Genomic DNA, 25,450 nt, shown 5'->3' with positions numbered 1-25,450 from the left:
CTTGGCAGGATTCTTTGGGAAAACTGGGCTCAGCAGGCCAAGGATGAGGCCTAGTCTAGAAAAAGGCTCAAAAGAGCCTGAATGAAGTTTGCTCTAGGAGCATGCCTCCAAGGCGGGGTCAGGGACTGAATTTGGGTGGTCTAAGTCCACAGACCTTACTAACCACACATCTCCCGTGTTAGGGGTGGACAGTTAAAAACCTCACATGACTCAATATGGCTGGAGCTGTACACCCAGGAGGTAAGGCAACTGGATGCATTGTAGCCTCAAATCAGATCAACCCCAAATCCGAGCCTTGCTTCCACCTACAACACTGCGCCTCCAAGATACGAACTTGCGCTTCCACAGCGGACTGCAGGGCGGGCCCCGCACGCACCTGCTGCGCACCAATCACAGCCCGCGCGCAGAGGCGCAAGCGCCACGGCCTTGGGCGGGGCCTCAGCTCTCACCAGTCTCCTCCGACCTGCCGGCCTCCCACGGCCCTGATTGGCCTTCCGTAGATGACGTAGGCAGCCGCCTCGACCAGTAGCAACGGAGCCGGCGGGCCGGCGGGGTTTGGCGGAAGTGGTGTAGAAGAGGTGAGCCCGCACTGCCGAGAAGTCGTGCGGCGCGGTGGAGAGGGTGCCAGCTATGACGCGTTTCGCTCTCACCTTTGTCCGGCAGTGAGTATTGCTGTTTCAGGGTGCCTTTCCCTCCTTCATTGAGTGTCTTGGAGTGGGTGAAGGGATCTTTACGCTGTCATCCCTTCTCTTCCTGCTTGCTCACCCGTCGGAGAGTTGGCTTGGACCGGCGATTTTCTCGGTGTTTTCGTACGTGCTGTTTCTTTTCGACCCCTCCTCCCCCCAGCAACGCTGAGCCAGGGAGGCAGGTGCTAATAGCAACAGCCCCGTGTTGCAGATGAGGAGAGTGAGGTCTGGATAAGGAAACGGTCGAGGTTCCCTGCCACTTGGTGGCAGAGCTAAAGCTAAAGCATGACAACCTTGTCTCCAGACTTCTCTGCGCACCGTTCTGGTTCCCAGCAAATTGCGAAGACGGCAGAATAGCTTGTCCCCGGCTATTTTTGGTGCTGGCTGCCTTCCGATATCCCCTCTCTCTGCCTCTGCTGTTTCCCCGCGTTTGCCAGGGCAGTCAGCCCCACAGACATGCATCTGAGATGTATTTCTTCCCTCCAGAGGTTACCTTACTGGAAACAGAAGGGGACCCTGCCCTTGTCTCAGCCGATCGCATCAGCCCGAACAAATATTTTTATCATAACATTACGCGGAGCTAAGTGCTGATATATCTTTGTGTCTCATCTTTTCCCTTCTCAACATTTATTCGCCGACTGTTAATGAGAAGTGAAATTCAGGGTGGTTAAGAGCACAGATTTTTCCAGCAAGATAGACCTAAGTAAGATTCTTCAAGTAAGAATCAGGGCTCCAGCTAGAAGCTTTGTAACCTGGCCTTCTGCTAACTGACTTAATCTTGCCTTCCTCAGTTTCCTCATATATAAGACGAGGATAATCATAGTACCTACATCCTATCTCACTGGGTTAGTGTGAGAATTAAATGGGAGAAAGATAAAGTGTATATAGCACAATGGTGGGGAAGAAATATATCTGAGAATTAAATAACTTCTCCTTCTGTAAGGACAGCTCTAATAAAAATGCATTTAGTCCTCAAATACATATGTATGTATAGTTTATCAGCACTGCGTTTTTGAGTAGACACTATTGCAAGTGTACTGTGTTACACAGATAAATAAGATGCCTTTTTTTTTTTTTTTTTAATCCTCACCGGAGGACATTTTTTTTGGATATTTTGTTCAGATAGAGTGGGAAGGAGAGAGAGAGAGAGAGAGAGAGAGAGAATCACCGACGTGAAAGGGACACATCGAATGGTTGCCACCCACACGACCCAACAATGGCCGGGGACAAACTGCAACCGAGGTACATGCCCTCAGCGAGAACTGAACCTGGGTCTCTCCGGACCGCAGGCTGACGCTCTAACCGCTGAGCCAAACTGGCCAGGGCTAAGATGCCATATTTTATTTCATGGAGCTCACAAGGGACACATACGATTTAACCTTGTCAGGACGACTTTAACTGCTATCTTCTCTGTCCTGTTCTTCTTTTACAGGAATATAATCTTGGAAATCACTTGAAATTGTCCCTTTAGGATTCACAGCATTTTTTTTTAAAATTCTCAGCCGAGGTATTTTTTCCTGTGATTTTCAGATAGTGGGAGGGAAGGGGTAGCAAGAGAGGATAGAAGGGAGGGAGGGGGAGAGAGAGATATAGAAGGGAAGGAGGGGGAGGGAGAGAGAGAGATAGAAGGAAGGGGGGGAGAGAGAGATAGATAGAAGGGAGGGAGGGGGAGAGAGAGAGATAGAAGGGAAGGAGGGGGAGGGAGAGAGAGAGATAGAAGGGAGGGAGAGAGAGATAGAAGGGAAGGAGGGGGAGAGAGAGATGTAGAAGGGAAGGAGGGGGAGGGAGAGAGATGTAGAAGGGAAGGAGGGGGAGGGAGGGAGAGGGGGAGAGAGAAGGGAGGGAGGGGGACAGAGAGAGAGAGATAGAAGGGAGGGAGGGGGAGAGAGAGAGAAAGAAAGAAAGAAACATACATTGATGTGAGGGAGACACATTGATTGGTTGCCTCCTGCATGACCAGGGCCAGGATCAAACCACAACCAAGGTACATGCCCTTGACTGGAATCAAACCCACAACTATTTGGTTCAGGCTGATGCTCTAACCACTGAGCCAAATCAGTCACAGGATTTTAATGATTAAACTGGAGATGGAATCCCTCCCTATCTTCTCACTGTCTTCATTTATAGAATGCTTTAGGACCATTTTGACCTACTTAAGTTCATAAGCAAATCAGTAGCAGAACAGGAACTAGAGACCAGATTGCCTTTTCTTCCAGTGTCAGAGCACTTTCTGGCTCCTTTGATCCCGCCTGCATAGTGTCTGGCATATGATTGAAGCTCAGAAGCTGTAGGAAATCTGGGTTAAAACACCTCTTGAAAAATCAGGTGATCCCTTTTTAGATTCTTAATAAACAATAGTTGTAGGAATGTGGATTTTATCCCCTCCCTGATTTTTGAAAAAGGCTTCATTTTTTTAAACTGACTTTTTATACTCATAGGATTTCTGTAGAAATCAGTTAAAAAAATATCTTAAGAAATTATGTGTCAGGCATGGTTGTAATTAAATTCTGACAGCAATCCAGTGAGGTAAGGATTACTCAGTTTGCAGGTAAGGAACTGAGATGCAGAAGGCATGTAACTGGCTTAAAATCACATGTCGGGTTGGGGAGGCAGGATTTGAACCAAAGCAGCATGACTCTGCAGCCCATCCTCGTAAACACTGCACTCATCTGTATCCTATTCTGTTATAGGTTGCTGGAACATCACCAACCATTTTAGAGGCTACTCTTTATTTCTTAATATAATTGTGGATGGTGATAAAAATAGTTTGCTTTGTTCTGTTGTATTTGTGAGAAAGTGGAATGAAAGTGTTGAAATAAATAATTGATAGGATTATGATAAGCTGCTTCCCTGTTGAGTTGGATTATTTTATTGAGCAGTGCTTCTTCAGGTAATGCAAGAAAACTCTAAAAAGCAATTTCTGCCCTGGCCTGTTTGGTTCAGCAGTCAGAGAGCATTGGCCCTCTAACTGAAGGGTCTCGGGTTCGATTCCCTGTCAAAGGCACATACCTGGGTTGCAGGTTTGATCCCCTGTTGGGGTCGTGCAGGAGGCAACCAATTGATGTGTCTCTCTCACATCGATGTTTCTCTCTCTTTGTCCTTTCCTTCCTTCCACTCTATAAGAAAATAATCAATGGAAAAATATCCTTGGGTGAGGATGAACAAACTAACAAAAGGCAATTTCTTTAAACCAAATCATTTATGAATCTGTATGTATATGTTTGTTTACCTTTCTTCATCGTACTTGGAAGTGGAAGTGCCTTGTGTATCATTTTTGGAATAGAATGCCCAAGTTTTAAACTTCAAGTCTACTAATATTATTAAACTGTAAATTCTCATGACCTTATAGCACAGCATTGTTGAAAACTCCAGTATGTGTGGGCATTTCCATTACCTACACAATTTATTCAAGGCCCTAGTTTCCTTGACATGTTATTTGTAGGTGTTTGCAATCAGTTGCCTGCAGACCATCCATTTCACTTCCATTTTAAACTAGGTCTTAAAACTTAAAAATTTTTGCCCTGGCCAGTTTAGCTCAGCGGTTAGAGCATCGGCCTGCGGTCCACAGAGACCCGGGTTTGGTTCCCGCTAAGGGCACGTGCCTTGGTTGAAGTTTGTCCCCGGCCCTGGTTGGTTGTGCAGGTGGCAGCCACTCGATATGTCCCTTTCACATTGATGTTTCTCTCTCTCTGTTCCTCTCTCTCCCTCCCACTCTACCTGAAAAAAAAAAATGGAAAAATGTCCTCATGTGAGGATAAAAAAACAAAAACAAAACTTAAAACAAGCAAAAATAAATATTAAATCATCTGTAAACTTTAAAAAGATAACAGATAATCGTTATGTGACTGTGCTATTTGTTTCTTGGGAATGAGGTTGATCCTAGCCTTTGTACCTAGGATAACTCTATATATAAACAAAAATATATCATGAGTTGAGTATTACGTTCGTTTCCCTCTCAAACGTCTGGGGATAGTGTCCAAATTACTAGCCCTTGAAATCTTTTAAATTTTCAAATGATGCCCTGCCGGTTTGGCTCAGCAGTTAGAGCGTCAGCCTGCGGTCCAGAGACCCGGGTCCGGTTCCCGCTAAGGGCACGTACCTCGGTTGCAGTTTGTCCCCGGCCCCGGTTGGTCGTGCGCATGGCGGCCACTCGATGTGTCCCTTTCATGTCGATGTTTCTCTCTTTCTTCCTCCCACTCTATACGAACAAAATCTATCCAAAAAAAAAAAAAAAATGCTTAAATTTTCAAATGACTTACTTGGTGTAAAGCAATTAGAATAAAACTGACTTCATGATTAAATATCAGGTGAGGCTTTACATTCCCATGAATGCTAAAGGATATCTGTTTTGAAAACTTGCCCCAAATGTAGACTAACTTGCCACAATTTGTCTCTCTTTCATGGCACTGTGAGTGCTTGTCTGATGCAATTGAATTCTTTGAAAAGATATGTCTGGGAGATTAAGCTTTCTATGTGATTTCTGAAGAAATGCCCTAGGATGTAAACCAGAACTAAAAGTCAAATACCTTTTTACATGAAGAACAGTGTGATAATCTACAAAATGAATGATGCCTGTTCGTAGGGCCTATAAATGGCTGGTCATAAGACTTCCCTTCTTGGCAGAAGCATTTGAATTCTTGCAGAGTCAGGTGTTGTGTTTTGGGAATGGATCACACTGCACATTTTGAAAATGAGTGGTGTTGTGTTATTCCTGACTCCTTCAAAATATATTTTTCTGACCTTTCAGCTCGCTTCGCCTTCTCTGCCGCTGTCACAGGCCAGACTTTGGTTCAGGGAAGTAGATTAATAGTAAAACTATTTTAGTCACCTACTTTTCTTTTCCACTCCCCAGACAAACTAACTTTGAACAGTTGCTTCAAGGGTTTGTACAGACCTTTTCATAAAGCTGATAAAAGCTGTAAAACTAAATATTTATTAATGTTTTTAGAAAAACTTCTATTTCTAGAGTCCCACTCTATAATATTTATAAAGTGATTTGAAGGCAGAAATGACCAACAGAATGCCAGTGGTTGTTAATAATGTTAGTAATGTCTGCAGCAGTCTTTTTTAAAAAATATGTTTTTGTTGATTTTTTTTTTAGAGAGAGAGGAAGGGAGAGAAAGAAACATCACAGTGAGAGCTAAACATCAATCAGCTGCCTCCTGCAAGCCCCCTACTGGGTATTAGCCTGCAACCTGGGCTTGCGCCCTCACCAAGAATTGAACCAGGACCTCTTAGTCCATGGGATGGTGCTCAGTCCACTGAGCCACATTGACCAGGCAGCAGCAGTCTTTATTATATGAAGTCTTTTATTATATCAGAGCTAGTTTTTTCTTCTTTCACTAAAAATGGTTAGATAGTGGGGCAATGCTGTTGCAAAATTATCAAAGTACTTAGAATTGCATTTTTTATAGGATGACATTTTGATGGACATGTAGGTTGTTTACCATCTTTGGCTATTAGAAATAATACTGTAGCAAGTATTCTTTTACATATAGATGAATGCATCTATTCCCAGTAACAGGGTTGCTGGATGAAAGAGTAAACAGATTTGTCATTTTGATTCATATTTCCAGATGCCCCTCCATAGGCAGAGTACATATACTGGGGTTCTGTTATTTCTTAGGATTTTCTCCATGTTGCAATGATACAACCCTCTGGCTGTGCCTTTAAGGAACTAGAGCCAGGTAGACAACACAAGTAAAAAGTTACTTAGCATGCAGATGAGAACTTAAATTAGTCTTGCCTGAGTCAAATGGCAGCATGGAGTTGGGCATTTAAATGGGATGGTGGTGGCGAATGGGGCCTGGAGGGAACATTGTCCAAAGAACTGGCTGCCTGTGTTGTGTCTGGAAGAACGAGCGCACAGTCCCCAGACCCAGCAGTCAGTGTTTTACTAAGACCGCCAGGGGATTCTGATGCGCGCACCACTTTGAGAATCACCGCTCCTGGCAGAGGTTGGCAACTGTTTTTTATTTATTTATTTATTTATTTAATTTATTTTTTTTATCATCCTCACCCGAGGACATTTTTCCATTCTTTGTTCAGATAGAGTGGGAGGGAGAGAGAGGAACATCGATGTGAAAGGGACACATCGAGTGGTCGCCACCCGCACAACCAACCAGGGCCGGGGACAAACTGCAACCGAGGTACATGCCCTTAGTGGGAACTGAACCCGGGTCTCTCCGGACCGCAGGCCGACGCTCTAACCGCTGAGCCAAACCGGCCAGGGCGGCAACTGTTTTTTTTAAGCAGTGGACAAGGTTCCAGGCAGACCTGAGTTTGTGATTCTGTCTTTAAGATGAAGTTCCTTTCTACATTAGTCCCATGGGAGATTTAAAAAAAAAAAAAAAAAAAGTGCTTCATGCCCTGGCTGGTGTGGCTTCATTGGTTGAGTGTCCTCACATGCACCAAATGGTCATTGGTTCAATTCCTGGTCAGGGCACATGCCCACGTTGCTGGCACAATCTCCAGTAGGGGGCCTGCAGGAGGCAGCCAACTGATGTTTCTCTCTCCTCCTTTCCGCGCTCTCTAAAATCAATAAAAACATTAGAAAAAAAGTAGTGCTTCATTTAAAACAAAGTGGGAGTTATCAGCCTTCATAGCAGTCAGGAAATGAATTAAAATCATGGTGAGATAAACTCTTCATGTGTCAGATTGGCACAAATTGAGAGCTCTTACATTACTAAGTGGTGGTGAGGATGTGGAACATGGCAGAGTGGTATAAATCGGTATAATAACTTCGGTATTACATAGTAAAGCTGAGCATTTACATACCTGGAGCCCAGAGATTCTCATGCTAGATATATATCACTAGGCATGGGTGATTATATTGTTAAAGGGCCAGATAGTAAATAGCTTAGGCTTACAGGCCATACAGTCTGCCTGAACGGCTCAGCTTCATAGTTATAGTATGGAAGTAGCCATAACAATACATAAACAAATGGGTGTGACTGTATTCCAATACAACTTTGTTTACAAAAAGAGCTGTTTGCTTATCCCTGAGTGGTTCTCAAACATAAGCGTGCATCAGAATCACTTGGGTTTGTTATAATACAGATTTCTGGGCCCCAACCTCTGAGTTATTGATTCAGTGTGTCTGGGTGGGGCCCGAGACTGCCTTTTCCACCAGTTCCCAGGCAATACCAGTGATGCTAGAGCCACTGCCCGAGCATCTCCTGCACTGTGTACAGACTTACAACAGTGTAGCCTCAAACTGGAAACACTCTAAACATCTGTCAACAATAGACTACATAAATAGATGGTGGTTAAGTCTTACACTGGAGTATCACATTGTAAGGAGTACAGTCACATTCCACAACATTGGGGTATCTCACAAAATGTTGAACAAAAGCAACGTGCAGAAGACTACGTATAGTAAGAAGCAATCCGTTATCAAGTTCAACAACAGTAAACTAATCTGTGTTCTACCCGGGTGGGAAAACTATAAAGAAGGGCAAGTAAAGGAGCATCCAAATGTCCAGTTAATGGATCCCTTGTGGGTGGGAGGACATTGTGGTGGAAGAGGGTCTAGGAGGCCGGCAGTGATCTGTTAACATGGTGGTGTATGGATGCCAGTTTTATTTGTTTATAGTATTTATTTCACAGTGTTTAAAGATTAAAGAAATGCATTAAGTTAAATCTTTGAATTCTGTAAAGTTCTGTCCAAGCTTCTATAAAGCTCTTATAACTCTTGCGTGCTTACTAAAAGCTAAGCAGGATTCGAAACACTTTAACTGTCTGTCTTCACTAAATTATCATGAGTCATGTGAGATAGACGGTTACTATCTGTTCTCATTTGACGGAGTTGAACTGAAGCACTTGAGCTCAGCTCAGCTGCAGAGCCAAGGCAGTTTTGTTCCTGAGCCTGGTATATGGCAATAAGGTTTACTTCAAAGATTTTCACCTCTCGTTGACATGGAGGATATAAATGGAGGCTGTAGACACAGACACTTGATCCCAAATGAGAAAATAACTTGTTCTAAAGAAATCTGTTTGCCATTTTTACTTCCCATTCCCTATTCTATGTCCAGTGCCCACACGGACCAAGCCAACTCCGTTCTCAAGGGCAACCCCTAAGCAGATCTGTGTCCCCTGTGCCTTGCACTGGACTTAGCACGTAGAAGGAGCTCCAGGAAGTTTCAGCTGAATTCTCCTTGATAGCTTTTTGTGTATTTGATCCTGGCTTTAACTGTAGTTCTGCCCTGTCATTCATTCCTGTCCTTGTAAACCCTGCCTTCTTCCCCCTCCAGCCTCAATTGACTGTTATTTTGTGACAGTTTTCCAGTCCGTTCACCCCTCTGGTTGCTTCAAAATTGGTTGGGTTGGGGTTTTATCCTTAAACATGTATTACCCAAACCTGAGTTCTTCGTTGCCGTCTACAAGATAGTTGTCAGCACAAAAATGTGGAACAGCTTGAGAAAGACCTAGGTTCTGGGAGAAGGTGGGGTCTGCGGTGTGTCCGCGTTCCCCCTCCATTCGCCGTCCTGCACGTGCTCGTTCCGTGACAGTGGGCACACTGACTTTCACGTGTGGGTTCTGCTGCCTCTGAAGATCGTGTTGGTCAGCATACTTATTTTAACAGGAATACTTGACAAAAATAATATATACATGTACATTTTAAATAGAATTTCCCACCTGCAGTTCACTTAAGATTGATTCGTGATCTCTCCATTTTAATTTGGGCGTGTGAAGTTCTTAGCTTAATTTAGCACATTAAATGATTGCAAATGTTAATTTAGAATAAATTTTATAGGTTAGACTATGTTCATATGCTATCTTTATGAATATCATTGCCTGTCATTGCTGATTTTTTTTTCTCATCTTAAAAATAACCCAATTTGCTAATAAATGTGTTTTTTTCCCCCCACCCTCTCTACTTTAGTGGACAAACAAGATTAAACAAGGAGAAGATAATTCAAGGTTGGTATATTACTATTTTCGCTCTCTCCTCTGGTGTTAATCTGACGGGTGAGTTAGAGTCTGGTGGGGCTGGTGGCCTGGGCTCAGCCCTGTGTTGTGCGTTGGGATTACAGAATTAAAGCATCGTAGTCACAGAAATATGATCAGAGCAGATGGTAACCAAGAGGACTCTTAAGTGAACTGGATGTAAAGAACCATACTCCATGTGGATTATGGGTAGCTTCAAAGTGGCCCAGGCAGCTGATTGAACTGTCTTAAAATATAACTGCTGGGATTTAAGATGATTTTATATTTGGAACCATAAAATTTACTGGCTGACATTAATGGTATTTTTCTGCTAAGATATTTTAATTTTAGTAGTAACAAAGAGGATTAAAAAAGATAACTCCTCACGTGGGATGGTTACTTTATTCTGAACAGATTTTCCTTCCCTTGTGTTAATTTGGGCTCAGATCTTTTAATCTCTTATGATCTGGCTAGTCTGGTTTTTCAAGAATATTTTGGTGAACTTTTCAGCTAGACATGCTATTTCTGTGCTGTGATTATAAAAGCAATTTGTTTTATATTTTTGGTTAGGGACATCTGGTATTGGCAGAAACTGATTTTCATACTCAGTGTGCCTGACTTTGCCTACTGGACATTAGTCTTATAATTAAATGAACCTGTTTTCCAATGACTTGTGCCCACCCCAGGTTATTGTTTGGACTCATGTCCCTGACCAGCTTGTCCTTTGGTACTGCTCATTTGCCTCATTTCATTATAAGTCAACAGTGAATAAGTTCTTGTGTTCATATTTGTTGTTTTGTTTGTTAATCCTCACCGGAGGATATATTTCCATTGATTTTTAGATAGAGTGGAAGGTGGGAGGGAGAGAAATAAACATCCGTGTGAGAGAGGCTCATCGATTGATTGCCTCCCGCAGGACCCTGATGGGACAGGGGAATTAAACCTGCAGTACTGTACAAGCATGTGCCCTTGACCAGGAACCTTTGACCCTCCAGTCTGTGGGCCGATGCTCTAAGTGCTGAGCCAAACCGGCCAGGGCCACACTTGTTTTTTTAAGGCTTTTTTTGGTGTTCTTTTTCTAATTTCATAAGTTAGTTGCTTAGTTCTAACTTTGTAGTTATAGTCTCCTTTTTGTTTTGTTTTTTAAAGCATTCCAGGTTTATATATTTTGAGGCACTATTTTGTTTGCTTACCTGCAGTTTTGATATGTAGCAATTTCATAAGTATTCAGTGCCATGTATCTTAAATTTCCATTATGATTTCTTCATTGACCTATGAGTTCTTTACAATTGTTCATTAAATTTCCCAGTGACTGGGCTTGCTTTGTTGTTTTATCTTTTATGTTTGATTTCCAATGTAACTGCTCGTGTTCTGACAGTATGGTTTATTTGATTGTACTTCTTTGAAATGTGTTAACATGGTTAGTTTTTATAAATCTACCATTGTATGCTTGAGAAAAATCTGTTTTCTAATTGTTGGGTTTAAAATTAATATATATCAAATAATCAACCTTGATTTTTTTGGTTCAAATCTTCTGTACTTTACTAGTTTTGTAAGTTCACTAATTTGCCTGCATGACCTAAATCTCATTTTGTGAATGAGAAATGTTAAATTTCTGGCTGTGATAGCCAATTTATCCTTTAATACCTGAAATGGCTTAATGTTTACTATGTATGTTCTGCTTTTGTATACTTAAAGGCTATTTTATTAGGCACATAGAAGTTGTTATATATTTCCAGTGAGTTGGATCACTAATTATTTATAGTGATCTTCACAGTCTTTTGTCTTACATTTCCGAGAGTCATACTCCAGCTGTTGTTTTGGGGGTTAAATTTGCCTGGTATGTATTTTTTTATCCCTTTCAACCTTTCTGTGTACTGATGTCTTAAGTGTTGTTACCTTATAAATACTAGGTAGCTGATTTTGATTGTTCTTTTAAAAAATACAATTTTCCCTGGCCGGTTTGGCTCAGTAGTTAGAGCATAGGCCCAAGGATCTAAGGTTCTCGGGTTCAGTTCCAGTCAAGGGCACGTACCTGGGTGGCAGGTTCGATCCTTGGCCTCGGTCCGGGTAGTGCGGGAGGCAACCCATTGATGTGTCTCTTTCACATTGATGTTTCTCTCTCTCTCTCTCTCTTTTCCCCTCCCCGACCCCCCCAACTTCCAGTCTCTCTAAAAATCAATGGAAAAATACCCCCGGGTGAGGATTAACAAAAAATAAAAAATACAATCTGTCTTTTAATTGGCAAGAGTAGTGTATTTGCTTCTATTCTGGTTACTGATAGGTTTGTCATTTGCCTTTGGCGTTCTATTCTCCCGTCTTTCTCTACTTATCCCTTTTTTCTTTCTTTTACTTCTTAAGTGCTTGTTTTTCTTTTACTTATCCAACCCCTTCTTACCTTCCCCACTGGCTATGAAATGATAAACTACTTCTATTCTTTTAATGCTTAAAATGCTTTAAAATTTTAATGTTCATACCTAATAAAGTATAAGATTAATATCCCCTCTCCTGAAAAAATACAAAGACCTTAGTATCTTAGTCCTTTGTTTTTTTTTAACCACAGGACATATAGCTATTAATATTTAATTTGTTGTTTAGACAGTGCTTGTTTAGATTTATATACATATTTACCAGTTTCTCTTATAATTTCTTTAGTATCCTAGGCCTTCATTCCTGAAGTATATTTTTTGAAAGTTCCCCTAGTACAGATTGATTGATGGTAAAGATAGTTTCAATTAGTTCTATTCTCGACAGATCTGTTTTTATTCTATTTGCTTTCAGTGTAGATAATTTTAGACTGACAGTTCTCTTAGCACTTCAGAAATATTATTCTGTTGCTTTTTGTCTTTTATTGTTTCTGTTAAGAAGTCTTCTCTCAGCCAAATGGTGTTCCATGGTAGTAATTTGTCTTTCTCGGAAACTGCTTTTAAAATTTTCTCTTTAATTTTGGTATTCTGCGGTTTATCTTAGTGTATCTGTGAGGGGTTTTAAAAAGTATTTATCCTGCTTGATGTACATTGTATTTCCTTTATCTGTGGGTTTCTGGAAAATCCCCAGCCATTATCCCTTCATATGTCCTCTCCATTTTCTTGTCTCTCTCTGGAATTCCCGTTAGACGTGAGTTAGGAATTCTCATTCTTTCCGTCATGTCTCTCATATATGTCAGAGATGTGTTCCATCTGCATCCATGCTGCATTCTGCATAATGACTTCAGGCCTGTCTTGGAGTTCATTAAGCCTCCCTACAACTGGGTCTCCCTTGATTCATTGAGGAAATTATTTCTCCTTCAGCAATTCTGTTTTTCATTATTAAAAGATCCGTTTGGTTCTTTTAGAAAGCTGTCTGGTAGTTTTTGATGAGTTCATGTAACGTGCTTATTTTCGTGATTCCGCCTTTATGTTATTTTATAGTCTGTGTTTTCTGATTTCAATGTCAGAAGTCTGGTTCTAAGTCTGTTACTTACGGTTTCTGTGACTCATTCGTAATTGATTAATTTCTTGTTAGTGTTTAAGACTTTGACTAAACTGCTCTAGATTAGTAGGAAACTTGTTAGCCTTTATTGAGAGTGATTTTCTCTGAAGAGGATTTGCATCTGATTCACCGCTGACCTGGAGCGGCATGAGTCAGCCTCCCTACAGGCTCCCTGGCTTCCAGCGGTGTTTGGTTCGGTTCTCCAGGTCTCACGCCGTGCTGACAACACAGCACCCCCATTTTCTCATGTTAATGTCCAGGGTTCAGCTCAGCGGTTTTTGGTTGCTTTGCTTTGTCTTTTGAAGATTTTCTTCTTCCTTATATCCTGTGAGCCCAGGAATGCAAGACACTTACTTCTTTTGTGGTAGGATGAGCCTTCAGAGTATCTAATCAGCCTTTCTTCTGGAAATAGAGGTTTCAAAGTATTTTTTAAGTGAAAAAGGAGAAGGGAGGGAGGGGAAAGCAATATAATGCAGAACATTTGGGCGATGAAGATAGAAGGAAAAACCTTACATGATGATCCGACCACCCAAATGTAACACCTAAGTTGAGAACATCCTTTTATTAGCTGTAGAGCCAGCCTTAGTAAACTATAGCTAATCAAGGGATGGCAGAACGAAAGGGGAAAGCTTGAGACAGTTGCACTTTCATTATCATCTAATTCCCCCTAGGGCAGTGGTCCTCAGCCTTCCTAACGCCGCGACCCTGTAATACAGTTCCGCATGTTGTGGTGGCCCCCAACCACAAAGTTATTTTTGTTGCTACTTCATAACTGTAAATTTGCTGCTGTTATGTCTTAGGTGACCCCTGTGAAAGGGTCGTTTGACCACCAAAGGGGTCGTGACCCACAGGTTGAGATCCGCTGCAATAGGCAAACATTCTTCTGGGAAAGTTTGAATACTTGAGCTTTTTATAGGATTATAGCCTAATATTACTTGTCAGTTCGCTGAGAAGTTAGTGGAAAAGTACCCAAGGAAATATTTCAGTAAAATAAAAATAAATGCATTTATAGTCTCTTATATGTGATTTCATTTGCATACCTTATATATATATTTTTAATGGTATTGTTTCTTCTCTTAACACCACAGGACAAGGAGTAGATGAGCCTCTTTCAGAGACTGGATTTAAACAAGTAGCAGCTGCTGGTATATTTCTTAATAATGTGAAGTTTACACATGTTTTCTCCAGTGATCTCACTAGGACAAAGCAGGTAAGTTTAGAGTCAGGGTTTATGGTGGAGTCAAAAGTTACACCAGGTGTAACTTTGAAAAATCCGCTACCAGACTCTGTAGGGAATTAAATCACATTATAAAGAAATAAGACATTTTTGAAATACTTTAAACATCTTTAGGGAACAGATTACTATGAAAACAGTCCCAGAGATTTAAAAACCAAAGCAACTTCTAAAAGCTCAGTGGAAGGAGAATTTTGTGACAACTACGAGGGATGACAGTTGGAATTTAGCCTCCCCATGTGACCAACTAGAAAACAGGACACAGTTTGTGAAGCACTCTTCAGATACTGGACTTCGGGCAATGTGGGTTTATGATCCCCAGATGAAGTGAAACAAAGTGAGCCCTAGGATTTTCTTGGATTTTCTGCTGAAGCAGTTTCCAGACTCTGGTAGAAGCCAAAATAGCCCAAAGGTCTCAGTGATTTCAGGAGGTACAGGTTGAGAAAGATAAGTAACTAAAATTCGTGGGGCAGAGTATTGAAAGAGAGCTGCACAGAGAAAGAAGTCTAGGAATGTGTTTAGGGACCCCCTTAAATCTTTGGTGGACTGTTAATCTGCACACGTGTAGGGTGAACCTGCATGAGGCGAGGCAGAACACGTCACGGGAGAGCAGTTGCTCGGGAGTTGTAAGCTGATTCCTAGAGCTCACAGGGTTTGGGAATCAATTTGAGTTCCTGTCAGCTAAAGGGGAGAGATTTCATTGAATACTTACAACCATACAGTAGAGTTCTCATAGGATTACACCTTAATAAGTAAGGGTAGCCCTGGCTGGTTTGGCTCAGCGGTTGGAGCGTTGGCCTGCGGTCTAGAGAGACCCAGGTTCGGTTCCCGCTGGGGGCATGTACCTCGGTTGCAGTTTGTCCCCGGCCCTGGTTGGGTTGTGCGGGTGGCGGCCGCTCGATGTGTCCCTTTCACGTCGATGTTTCTCTCTCTCTCTCTCTCTCTCTCTCTCTCTCTCTCCCCCTCCCACTCTACCTGAACAAAATATCAAAAGGTGTCCTCGGGTGAGGATAGATAAAAAAATAAATAAGTAAGGGTAAACTACCCTTAGAGGAACACAATGAGAAGAGAAATAGAAGATACAACAAAAGAACCAGATTTATCTTCTAGACATGAAAACAGTGCAATATTCTGAAATGGAAATGCTATAGGCTGGGATTAACAGCAGAATAGACACTATAGAAGAAGAGGTCAGTGAACATGAAGACAGAAACAGTATTTTGAAATTTTAAAAAAGGAAAAAGACTAGAAAAGTAAAATTGAAGAGTCTCAGAGATGTATAGTATGACATTAAGCAATTTTATTTACATATAGTTGAAATCCTGAAAGGGAAGTGGGGGCGGGGGATGAGCATGAGGATTAAAAACAAATATGTTCAATAAACGACTAAAATTTTTTTTCAAATATATACCCAGTGAAAATTCTTTGAAAAATTGGGTGAAACAAAAACTTTCTCTCTCAAGCAAAAGTTGAGGGACCCAAAAAGAACCACACTTTTGTGGTCAGGTGTTTTTTGATCAGCTGGGTTTTTGACAAACGTGCCAGGGTAAATCAGTGAATGAAAGGGTAGTCTTTTCTGTAAAAGGTGTTGAAACACTGGGCTATCATATGTAAAAACTTGAGCCGTGACTCTTCCCTCACACAACACAAAAATCAACTTGTGATTGATTATAGAACTAATCTAAAAGCAAAATTTATAAAACTTATATAAGAAAACGCAATGAGATATTTCCTCATACTTGCCAGAATGGCTACTATCAATAAATCAACAAACAACAAGTGCTGACGAGGGTGTGGAGAAAAGGGAGCCCTCGTGCACTGTTGGTGGGAATGCCGACTGGTGCAGCCACTACGGAAAGCAGTATGGAGCTTCCTCAAAAAATTAAAAATGGAACTGCCATTGGACCCAGCAATCCCTTCTGGGAATATATTCTAAGAATCCTGAAACACCAATCAGAATATAGTCACCCCATATGCATTATTTACAATTGCTAAGATCTGGAAACAGCCCAAGTGCCCATCAGTAGATGAGTGGATAAGAAAGCTGTGGTATATTTATGCAGTGGGATGCTACGGCTGTAAAAAGGAAGGAACTCTTACCTTCTCCGTCAGCATGGGTGGATCTGGAGATTATTATGCTAAGCAAAATAAGCCAATCAGAGAAATACCTCACTTCTATATGGAATCTAATGAAAAAAATACATAAACTGACAAACTAGAACCAGACTAATGGATACCTGGTACACACTGACAGCTGTCTTGGGGAGGTGGTGGTGGTGGGGCGAACAGGATGAAAGAAGGTGAGATGAGCCAAAGAACATATATATATGCACACCCCATGGACACACAACAATGTGGTTATGGCCAGAGAGGGCGGAGGGTGGGGACTGGCGGGAGAGTGGTTGGGGGCGGGGGGGATGAGCCACATCTGTAATGTCAACAATTTAAAAATATAAAAAGAAAAAACGCAGGAGAAAAATATAAAGGTTTCTTGGGACAAAACTGATAATTCTTTTTTATCCTCACCCGAGGACATTTTTCCATTTTTTGTTCAGATAGAGGGGGAGGGAGGGAGAGGAAGAGAGAGAGAGAGAAACATCCACGTGAAAGGGACACATCGAGTGGCTGCCACCCGCACGACTAACCAGGGCCGGGGACAAACTGCAACCGAGGTACATGCCCTTAGCGGGAACCGAACCTGGGTCTCTCAGTACCGCAGGCCGACGCTCCAACCGCTGCACCAAACCGGCCAGGGCCAAAACTGATAATTCTACAGAATTGTTTGAAGATAATAAATGATCAGATTCAGAAAGTGTAATAAGTCCCAGTCAGGATTAAAAAAACCCACATCTACACATATCATAACAAAATTGTAGAACTCTAAAGAATGAGAAGGAAAAGCATCATTCACTAAAGACCGATATTAGGCCATCAACAAACTTGTCAGGATCAATAATAATTTCTTAAATGTGCTGAGAGACCATAGGATGAACCTAGAGATTTATACCCAGTAAACATTTTCTAGAGCGTAGGTGCAATGAGGACATTTCAGACAAATAGGCTATAAAGAACTTTCAGAGGATAACTGAAGAAGAAAAATAATTCTAGAAGGAAAGTCGGAGTTGCAGAAAAGAATGATGCACAGAGAAATTGCTAAAGGTTTAGGTGAAGGTAAACAACTATTGACAATGTAGAACAGTAATGGTAATATCTAATTTGTGGGGAGGGTGTTAAAAAAACAAGGCAGGTTGTGGACTTAATTTCTACAGTTTTGAAAATACAGTGTCTCTTGTCAGTTGACAACAACCAAGCACACAAAGAGAAGGAGACACAAAAATAAAAACAAAAGGCAGCAGAAACAGCCGTGGGAGTTACCTGAAAATGGGAGTTACAGACCCAGGCTTTAAAGTGACCAATTTAATGCACAGGGAAAAGACGTTGAGCATTTCAGCAGAGAACAGAAAACTAGAAGCAAGAATCAAATGGAGATTCTACAGCTGAAAATAAGACTAAAATTAAGACTCAATGGATTTAGCAGCAATTTAGACACACCTGAGTGGAGACTTAATGAACTAGAACATTTTCTGTACAGAGCCAGATAGCAAACATTTTAGGCTTCGTGGGCCAGATGTCACAGCTGTTCATCTGCTGTGGTGCCGTGAAAGCAGCCACAGGCAAGACCTGAACGGCTGCTTTCTAATAAAACTTGATTTACAAAAACAAGTGGTGGTCTGGCTTCTGAACTAGAAGTTAGGGTAGAAGGACAGGAACATCTGGCAGAAGAACAAAGGGTGAGCAGTATGAAGAGAGGCAAGTTTTGCAAAGGAAAACAATTTCTAGTTCTTTTTTACTCACTAGGAAGGCATGTATTATTTTGACCAGAAAGATTGTTTTTATGAGAAGAGAAACAGTTGTCTTTCAATTTTCAGACTGTGCACGGGATTTTGGAGAACAGCAAATTTTGCCAGGATATGACAGTGACATATGATTCAAGACTTCGAGAAAGAGTAAGTAACTTACGTATTATTCTTTACCATAAATTATCAGTAATCACCTCAGTTTCTCACATGGCTAAAAATTTATTCCTGCCAGGCAACATTTGTTGAGAATCTATGATGTAACAGTCACTGTTCAGTACTCTCAGAGAGAGTATCTTATTTTAATTAGTAAAATCATATGATATGCATCTTTTTTTTTCCTCAAATTTTTTCATCCTCACCTGAAGATATATGTTCATTGAATTTTGTTTTTAAAGCGAGAGACAGACAGACATTGCTGCGAGAGAGAACATCTGTCGGCTGCCTCCTTTACTCTCCCCGCCCGGGGACTGAACCTGCACCCCAGGCATGTGCCCTGACCAGGAATCGCACCCACAGCCTTTTGGTGTACGGGACAATGCTCCAACCAACCGCGCCACCCAGCCAGGCAAAATCATATGACACACACACATCTTAAATTATAAAAACAAGGTATATTCGTAAGGCTTTCAAATAAAATCGCAAAGCTCTCTCCCTCAGTTTCCCAGTTCTACTCCCTGATTTTAAGCATAAGCAGCTCGTTTTATATACCATGAGTGAATCTTTCTAAAACTGGAATTTAGCTAAAGCCATAGAACAGTTTCACATCTGAGATTTGTCTCCAGGTCTCCTAGAAGACTTTTTATTGTGCCCTACAACCTTGACCTATACTCTGCTTAACATCCCTGCCAGCGCTGTGGGTTCTGACAAGCCTGGGCAGAAGTGAAACATACAGGCCAAGCTGTCTGCAGAGAATTCCTTCCTAACTTGCGTGTGGGCTGTTACAGTTCAGCACGCATACTAGAGCTCCAGCATACGTGCTGCTCAGAAAGGCTCATTCCGTGCCTGAGAACCAGTGCTCAAATGGTGACCGAATCTGCTGCGTTCAGTGAACATGGAATGGGGCCTGTTACCACGTAGGAGCAGCAGGCGTTACTGCTCATCAGGCTGGGCCATCCCTTCACTCTCTGTGCTGTCTCCCTGAGCGATTGCATCCTGTCATGATGTCAGTGAATGAGCCGATGACTTCCAAATGGGTGCTTTTGGCTTCGATCTCTAACCTGAGCTGCTCACTCCTGTGTATCACACTGCCTGCTGCCTCTTTCCATTTGAATGCCCACGGCTGCTTCCAGCTGAGTGGGCTGCACTCTCCTTTCTCCCCCGGCTCCTGCTGCACCAGCTCAAACCATTCCTTCACTCTGCACTGTCGCTCACGCTGCACATGCTTCACCTTGTCAGTTCTACCTGTAAACAGTTCCTGAACCCTTCCTTTCTCTGCAGACCCACGGCTGCCATTGCACTTCACTGCCGTCTGTCACCTAGATCAGGATCACCTAGGTTTTCCTTAAAAATGATTTTTCTTTACTGATTTTAGAGAGAGAGGAAGGGAGAAGGAGAGAGAGAAACATCGATGAGAGAACATTGACTGGCCACCTCCTGCATGTCCCCCACTGGAGATCGGGCCCACAACCTGGGCATGAGCCCTGACCGGGAATCGAACCGAGACCTCTTGGTGCGTGGGTCAACGTTCGACCACTGAGCCACACCGGCCGGGCAGGTTTTCCTCTATTCACCGCACCCCCTTTTGCAAGCTCGTGTCCACAGCACAAGCCTGAGTAATCTTTGGAAAAGTTGTTCCACACCTTTATAAAACAGTTTGCTACTTCTCTTTTACCTTCAAAGGTTGTCCAAGCTCTTACCTGGTTGGCTCTCAACATACTGTGGGACCTGGTCTGTTGCCCCACCTGCCTCCTCCTCCTTCCCTAGTGCTTGGTGGCCAGCGTAAAAACAACACTAGCAAGCATTGACATGGCGCTCACCACATTCTGGTCCTGTTCCAAGCTCTGCAAGTTTATTAATCTTCGTAACAACCTGATGTGAAGATGTAGAAGCCTCATGTTCAGTTAGCTCCCGTTTACAGGTGTAGAGAGGAAGGCACACAAAGGTCCGTGCCCGGGGCCACAAAGCTGTTTTGTTCAGAGCTCTGATTAAAATTGAGGCCGTCTGGCCCTGGAGTCCTTGTTCTGGCCCACTGGTCACAGGCCTCTAGGACCTCGGCGTGGCCCAAACAACCTGTGCTCTTTCCTCCTGGGACCTCTAATCTGTCTCCACTCGGCCTGGAACGCGTGCTCCCCAAACCTGGCTCACTTCCACGCAGCCCGGGGCTTTGGCCTTCGGTGAGCCTCAAGTCCAGCTTGGACGTCTCTGCTGTATGTGTCTGTGCCCAGTATTTCTGTCCATCATAGCACTTCCACTAGCGTTCCTGGGGTAGTGTGCCCACCTCGCCGCCATCTCGGGCGGGAGCCCACGTCACCCTGCTCTCCTCACTGCTCTGGCCTCAGGGCATTTAACCAAGGGATGTTCGCACTCTTGAAAAAACAAAGCAAGGAATGAGTATTAATGTTCCTCTTTGTAAGAGGTTGCTGCAGATATAACCGAGGATGTAAGAATTTGAACTTGTCGGCCCATGGACCAGAGAGACCCAGGATTGGTTCCCACGAAGGGCACGTACCTTGGTTGCGGTTTGTCCCCAGCCCAGTTGGGGTCGTGTGGGTGACAACCACTCGATGTGTCTCTCTCACATTGATGTTTCTCTCTCTTCCTCCCTTTCTCCCTCCCGCTCTGTCTGAAGATAAATGCAAAAATGTCCTCGGGTGAGGATGATTAAAAAAAAAAAAGGTTGGCCTTGAGGATTATAAGTGCACCTGGCAAAATGTGCATATACTCTTAAGAATATTTTACGATTGGACTCTGTCTGATAGTGTTTAGACTCTCTGGCATCATTGATGCAAACCATAAGTAATGACATGTCTTTCAATATGCAAGTAATCCGTTATCATTGTGGGAATTATCAGTTCAGAGGAGATGTAATAAGGTAAGTGGAAGGAAACCACACTTCTGCCTGGGGTGATTTGTTCTGAATTTATCATCAACTTGTACTTAATTGTTGTATTGGGAATTCATCAGGGGCACTTTTGTCTTTTGTTCATTGCAGAAATATGGGGTTGCAGAAGGCCAAGGGGTAGCTGAGCTCAGGGCAATGGCCAAAGCAGCTGGGGAAGAGTGTCCGCTGTTCACACCATCTGGAGGAGAGACCTTGGACCAGGTACGTCACCCGGGGCGTGACGATGAGCCTGCCAGTGTCACAGTGGCTGAAATAGCCCTTTTCTTTTTGTTTGTAAATTGGGTGCTCCTAAATTTCAGCTAAGCCGTGTGAAAGTGTCTTGGTTTATAAAACAACTGCATGATATCTTTTTTTCTTTGTAAGCTACCCCGGCTTTCTCATTGACTGTGAAGTTGGCAGTCACAGCTGATAGTGGATTTAAAGGATGTGTGTTATTAGGAGTTACTGTCAGGAAAAGTCTTTGAGCATGAAGCCGTCACTTCAGCAGTGGTCGTGGTAGTAATGTGAGCGGGGGTGTTCAAGGAGCACGGCGGGCAAGACACCCGAGAGGTGGAGTAAATCAGGCCTCGGGGTCTTCCGGCCTCCACCGCCTCTCCAGCTCTAACGGCACCGCCATGCTTGCATTTCCTTGGACCCTTCTGCTTTTGAATTGTATTGGTGGTGGTTTCCCCCCTGTTCGTTATTTTCATGTACAGACTTTCTCTGATCCGTGGGCCGACCCTCTAACCGCTGAGCCAAACCGGCCAGGGCTTCATGTACAGACTTTCTATTAATTTAGCAAAGGACAAGTTTTTTTGTCCTTGTTGTTTGAAGTACACTGCAGTGTCGGATGTAGACTCCAACTTAACACGGGCTTCTGTTTACTTGCAGATTTCTCTAGCTCAACCCCCAGTGCTCTGGGTTAGGGATGAGGAATTGTATCTTACTCATCTTTAAAAAATTTTTTTTTTTTTACTGATTTTAGAGAGAGAGGAAGGGAGAGGGAGAGAGAGATAGAAACATTGATGAGAGAGAACATCGATTGGCCGCCTCCTGCATGCCCCCCACTGGGGATCGGGCCCACAACCTGGGCATGTGCCCTGATTGGGAATCGAACTGGTGACCTCTTGGTGCATGGGTTGACGCTCAACCACTGAACCACACCTACTGGGCGTATCTTACTCATCTTTGTCCCCAGTGTGCTTCCATAGTTCCAGAAGTATGTTGGGCACTTACTGATGTCCGTGGAACTACTCATCGAATGAATAAAAACACAGCATTTCATCTATTTGCATAGTACTTTACGTTTACGTACTGGAAAACTCCAAACGGTTTTAATGTTTTTATTTTAAGACAGTCATTAATGTCACTTTATTTCACCTTTTCTCTCCTTGTAGGTGAAGATGCGTGGGATAGACTTTTTTGAATTTCTTTGTCAGCTGATCCTGAAGGAGGCAGGTCAGAAAGAATCGTGTTCCTCAGGAACTTCAGCCAACTGTCTGGAAACTTCTTTGGCAGAGATATTCTCCTTAGGAGAAAACTGTGCCTCCAAATTTAATTCAGACAGTGAAGCTCCAGAATTAGTAGCCAGTGTCTTAGTTGTGAGTCATGGTGCGTACATGAAAAGCCTGTTCGATTATTTCCTGACTGACCTTGAGTGTTCCCTACCAGCAACTCAGAGCAAATCTGAATTTGTATCAGTCAGTCCCAATACAGGGATTAGTGTCTTTATCATAAACATTGAGAAAGGAAGAGAAGTTAAACCAACAATTCAGTGCGTTTGTATGAACCTACAGGATCATCTAAATGGAGTCACTGAAACTTGCTAAATTTAAATCTGCATCAAAATCTAACAATTTTGAGCCTCTGAGGGAGGGAGTGCCTTTGACTTTATTTCCATCCTCTGCTATCTCTGAACTGAACACAAAGCTGTCTATTGCAGCACGGTTTAAAGCTCGAATGATTTCCATCCTCTGCTATCTCTGAACTGAACACGGTTACAAAGCTGTCTATTGCAGCAGGGTTTAAAGCTCGAATGATTTCCATCCTCTGCTATCTCTGAACTGAACATGGTTACAAAGCTGTCTATTGCAGCACGGTTTAAAGCTCGAATGATTTCCATCCTCTGCTATCTCTGAACTGAACACGGTTACAAAGCTGTCTATTGCAGCACGGTTTAAAGCTCGAATGGAGTCGTAGCCACGTAAAACACTAATGGAAAACCGTTTAGAATTCACTTTTGTCTGAATACAGTTGACATTTTCCAAAGAATGTTTACCACCCTGCTTGGCTATATCTCTGGATTGTAAATGAATGAAGGAACTGAGTATTTCAAATTGGGGGATTAATAACCTGGTTACTTTGTGTTTTTTCCTTTTTAAAAAAAAATGTCGATATTTTTCTTTAGAATGTCTGAAAAAGCCTAGTTTCTTCCATTGGCTCTTGATAAGATACTGTATGTTTCATACTACCTCCATCCAGTGCTTGGAAGAAGGGACTGTTTGTAGTTCCCCCGCATATTTATAGTGCCAATGTTGTATTTTAAAAGTCCTTTACCACCCTTAGTTTATATAAAGCAGAATGACACTAATTTTTAATATAGAAGTCAACTGTTAGAATTGAGCACTCTAGAAGGTTTGAAATGTCGATGATGCAGATTAGGATTGCAGAGTGGTCTGGTGAGGAAGAAGCAAAAGCATCTCTTGATTTAAAAACAGTAAAAAGGAATCTGAGCAGGAAAAGAGAAAGCTCTTTCCTATCTACTCTGTAGGCTGAAGAGTTTAGTTTGAGGAAGGCGCTAAAGAAAGCAAACAGTTACCAGTGTACTGCCTCGTAACCTCAGAATAAAAGTGGGTGCTTCATTTAAATAGTTTTATTGGTTTATTCTCACCAGAGGACATTTTTGCATTTGTCTTGAGACAGCGGGAAGGAGGAAGAGAGAGAGAGAAACATCAATGTGAGAGAGACACACCGAGTGGCTGCCACCTGCATGACCCCCACCGGGGCTGGGGACAAACTGCAACCGAGGTACGTGCCCTTATTGGGAACCGAACCCAAGACTCTGGTCCGCGGACCATCGCTCTGACTGCTGAGCCAAACCACCCAGGGCGTGGGTGCTTCATTTAATTGAAAAAAAAAAAAAAAGTGGTACTTTGTTAACTGCAAATGTGGAAGGTACAGATGAGGTTGCCTCTCTTCCCACCAGATGGCACTGGAGAAAAGGGATTTTGGGTGACTTCATTTGTACATCTGATCGGGCCCTCAAAGATCCTGACCTGAAGGACGTGTTTTACGTCTGGTCTGCTTTTCAGTTTGCATGTTGACGGATGCTGTGAGTTTCAACTTAGGAAATAATACTGAAGTCTGTCAGTTAAGGCTAAAATCATGAACAGCCAGTATTTACTTGGAACATCAGTGAGCTATGTGAGTCCGGCATTCTGCTCTCCTGCGCGTGTCTGGCCCCAGCAGATTCCCCACCACTGTGGGGACAGAGCATGGTGAGCACCAGGGGAAGTACGCTGCAGATGCAAATTTGGCAAAGGAACCCAAAAGGACAAATAATAATACATATCTACATTCCCGTCATCCAGAAGTAATATCTCCCCCTTTTAAGACATAATAGATTATGATGTAAGTCAGATTCTTTGTTCAACCGGTTCTCGAGGTCCGGTTCCCCTCTCCAGTCTACAGAGGCCACCACCACAATGAATCTGTGTATGCATTCATCCATTCTTTACGCCTTCACCGGTCTCATAAGGAAACAGTATTGTTTTGGTGTTTTAAAATGTCCATAAAATATCTTCAAGCTGTCTGTACCCTTTATTTTCACTTACTGTGTCTTGGGACTCTGTACTGATTTGTAAACAGCTATTTACTCATAACCACTGTATTCTGTTGAATAAATAATGGCTCTTTTTGTGTATTTGTTCTCCTCTGTTGGACATCTGGGTGTATTGAACATTTCTCTGTAGAAACAGCCTGTGCATCTCTCCGTGCTGTGTCCCAGAGCACGTGCACCCCCAGGTCAGCAGGTGCACCCCCAGGTCAGCAGGAGCTCGCTCGTTTTCAGAATGGCAGTTTTTTTTCCGCCTTACTGGCAGTATTCAGAAGTTCCTATTTTCTACATCTTGGACAGCATTTGATACTGCCTTGACAAAGTTTTGTTAATCTGATGAGTTAAAAATAATATTTTTTTGAGGTTTTCTGAGATTGCTACTGGGTCTGGGCATTT

The 25,450-nt window shown here is 42.6% G+C and overlaps 1 protein-coding gene across 1 annotated transcript; it reads left to right on the top strand.

The window, feature by feature from the left end:
- The first annotated feature begins 561 nt into the window (after positions 1-561).
- On the top strand, positions 562-24,140 carry TIGAR (TP53 induced glycolysis regulatory phosphatase). The gene is made up of 6 exons (XM_036251823.1): positions 562-662; positions 9,571-9,608; positions 14,174-14,295; positions 18,249-18,326; positions 21,331-21,441; positions 22,617-24,140. The coding sequence occupies exons 1-6, from the start codon at positions 631-633 to the stop codon at positions 23,046-23,048; spliced, it is 813 nt and encodes a 270-aa protein (XP_036107716.1). The 5' UTR covers positions 562-630; the 3' UTR covers positions 23,049-24,140.
- Positions 24,141-25,450: the final 1,310 nt, after the last annotated feature.

This window comes from Molossus molossus, unplaced genomic scaffold (assembly GCF_014108415.1).
Source record: "Molossus molossus isolate mMolMol1 unplaced genomic scaffold, mMolMol1.p scaffold_m16_p_10, whole genome shotgun sequence".
Lineage (NCBI taxonomy): Eukaryota > Metazoa > Chordata > Mammalia > Chiroptera > Molossidae > Molossus > Molossus molossus.
This window is presented reverse-complemented; position numbering and strand designations above follow the sequence as displayed.

Bases quoted from the DNA above. Each gene is read 5' to 3' on its own strand.
- TIGAR (XM_036251823.1), top strand. From the start codon at position 631: ATGACGCGTTTCGCTCTCACCTTTGTCCGGCA. The intron at 18,327-21,330 runs GTAAGTAACTTA...TGTTCATTGCAG, and splicing joins ATTCAAGACTTCGAGAAAGA to AAATATGGGGTTGCAGAAGG. The intron at 21,442-22,616 runs GTACGTCACCCG...CTCTCCTTGTAG, and splicing joins GAGGAGAGACCTTGGACCAG to GTGAAGATGCGTGGGATAGA.